Below are 1,940 nucleotides of genomic sequence, written 5' to 3'. Positions count from 1 at the left end.
TCATTTTCTTTTTCTGCTCCAGAGCTTTTTCATGGCACTTTTCATCTCTCCATTTCTCAGAGTATAGATTAAGGGGTTCAACATAGGGGTGATAATTGTGTAAAACACAGTCAAGGATTTATCAATCGGCAAAGTAGAAGGAGGTCTCACATACATAAAAATACAAGGGACAAAGAAGAGGACCACCACAGTAATGTGGGAGCCACAGGTGGATAAGGCTTTGCGCTTCCCCTCCTGACTAAGATTCTTCAGGGAGTGCAGAATGACCCCATAGGAGATGAGTAACAGCACGAAGATGACCACACAGATCCCGCCATTATTGGCAACCACAGTGAGGCCAATAAAGAAGGTGTCAGTGCAGGCAAGTTTTAATAAGGGGTACATGTCACAGATGAAGTGGTCAATGACATTGGGGCCACAGAAGGGAAGGTTGAGAGCAAAGAGAAGCTGAACTACAGCATGCAAAAAACCTCCCAGCCAGGCCAGTAGCAGCAGCAGAATGCACACTCGTTGATTCATGATCGTCAAATAATGCAAGGGTTTGCAGATGGCCACGTAGCGGTCATAGGCCATGACCACCAGGAGTAGAATCTCAGCACCACCAAATAAGTGCCCTATAAAAAGCTGGCTCATGCAAGCTTGGAAAGAAATGGTTTTCTTCTCATGGACTAAGTCTATAATCATATTTGGGGTAACTGTAGTAGAATAAACAGCATCCATAAATGATAAGTAGCCAAGAAAGAAGTACATAGGGGCATCCAGGGTTGGGCTGACCATGACAGTCACAACAATGACTAGGTTGCCCACCATTGTCACGATGTAGATGAACAAGAACACAACAAACAATATCTTCTGACCTTGAAGGCTCTGAGTGAGCCCCAAGAGGACAAACTCAGTCACATTGGTCCTTTGTTCCATAGGTTCTTCTGTATGTCGTATTTCAGGGCTCAGGACACAATTACCTGTAAATATTTGTATGACTAGTGACTTCCTGAAATCTGAGGATAATATATTTATTCATTTAACAAATAGGCATTATGATTTGTTATGTTGCAGTGCCTTCAGAGATTATAAGAATACAGGGCTGATTAAAACATGGTGCCTAACCTAAACCATCTTACAGACTAGTGGAGAGGCAAGTAATTAGAGACATATGTGAGAAAGGACACATTATGAAATGAGTGGGTTACCACACGTAACTTTCCATCTGGAAGCTCAAAAAAAATGACAATATGGTTACTACCTTATGCAAAAATAAAAACTGATTCAAGTTTTAATAAACAACTAAGAAAGATTTACTTTATGTTTACTTTCTAGTTAATAAAGGAGATGTCTTTCTATATTCTAGGGGTGGGAGAATCTTTTTAACTAATCACTGAAATTCCAAATAGACAATATCAAATTCTGTTAAGGATTTAGGAATACATACCATAAAGTTGATAGGCAAAAGTAGTTTGGGGAAAAGATTTACATTTTAGAGGACATACACATAGTTAATATCTAAAATAGACAAAGAGATTTAGGTAATTAATGAAAGACAAACACACCAATAGCAAAGTGGGTAAATCACATAAACAGGCAATTAAAGGAAGAATATTTTGAAATGGCCAATAAGAAATGTTTAAAATATTATGACAAAATGTGAAAACTCACCTGTATATTGAAATTGAAGTAACAGTTTGCAAACTGTAATTTTAACTTGGATTTTTGAAAGGCACTCAATCGAGTTCTACATTATCTGCTAATTTTTAAGATTAAACAATGCTTAGAACACATATTAACTGAACCTATCATGAGATCTAGAAATATCTGCCCATTAAAATATCCCAAATAATTACATTTAAAATTAGTCTCCAAGAATAGTGATGTTAGAAAAATAAATTTATCTGGATCTTTATAATATGAAAATATCCAAAACAGTATTACAGAATGGAATTAAT

General features: G+C 36.8%; 1 protein-coding gene across 1 annotated transcript; it reads right to left on the bottom strand.

Moving 5' to 3' along the window:
• Positions 1–918, bottom strand: LOC148755906 (olfactory receptor 4A15-like). The gene has a single exon (XM_088789970.1). The coding sequence runs from the start codon at positions 916–918 to the stop codon at positions 1–3; it is 918 nt and encodes a 305-aa protein (XP_088646096.1).
• Between the last annotated feature and the right edge of the window lie 1,022 nt (positions 919–1,940).

The sequence above is a fragment of the Rhinolophus sinicus genome, chromosome 14 (genome assembly GCF_057876585.1).
Source record: "Rhinolophus sinicus isolate RSI-liver-muscle chromosome 14, RSI-T2T, whole genome shotgun sequence".
In the NCBI taxonomy this organism is placed as follows: domain Eukaryota; kingdom Metazoa; phylum Chordata; class Mammalia; order Chiroptera; family Rhinolophidae; genus Rhinolophus; species Rhinolophus sinicus.
The sequence above is the reverse complement of the archived record's forward strand: the minus strand, read 5'-3'. Positions and strand labels throughout refer to the sequence as shown.

Excerpts from the sequence above, each read along its gene's own strand:
- LOC148755906 (XM_088789970.1), bottom strand. The coding sequence starts at position 918 with ATGGAACAAAGGACCAATGTGACTGAGTTTGTCCTCTTGGGGCTCACT.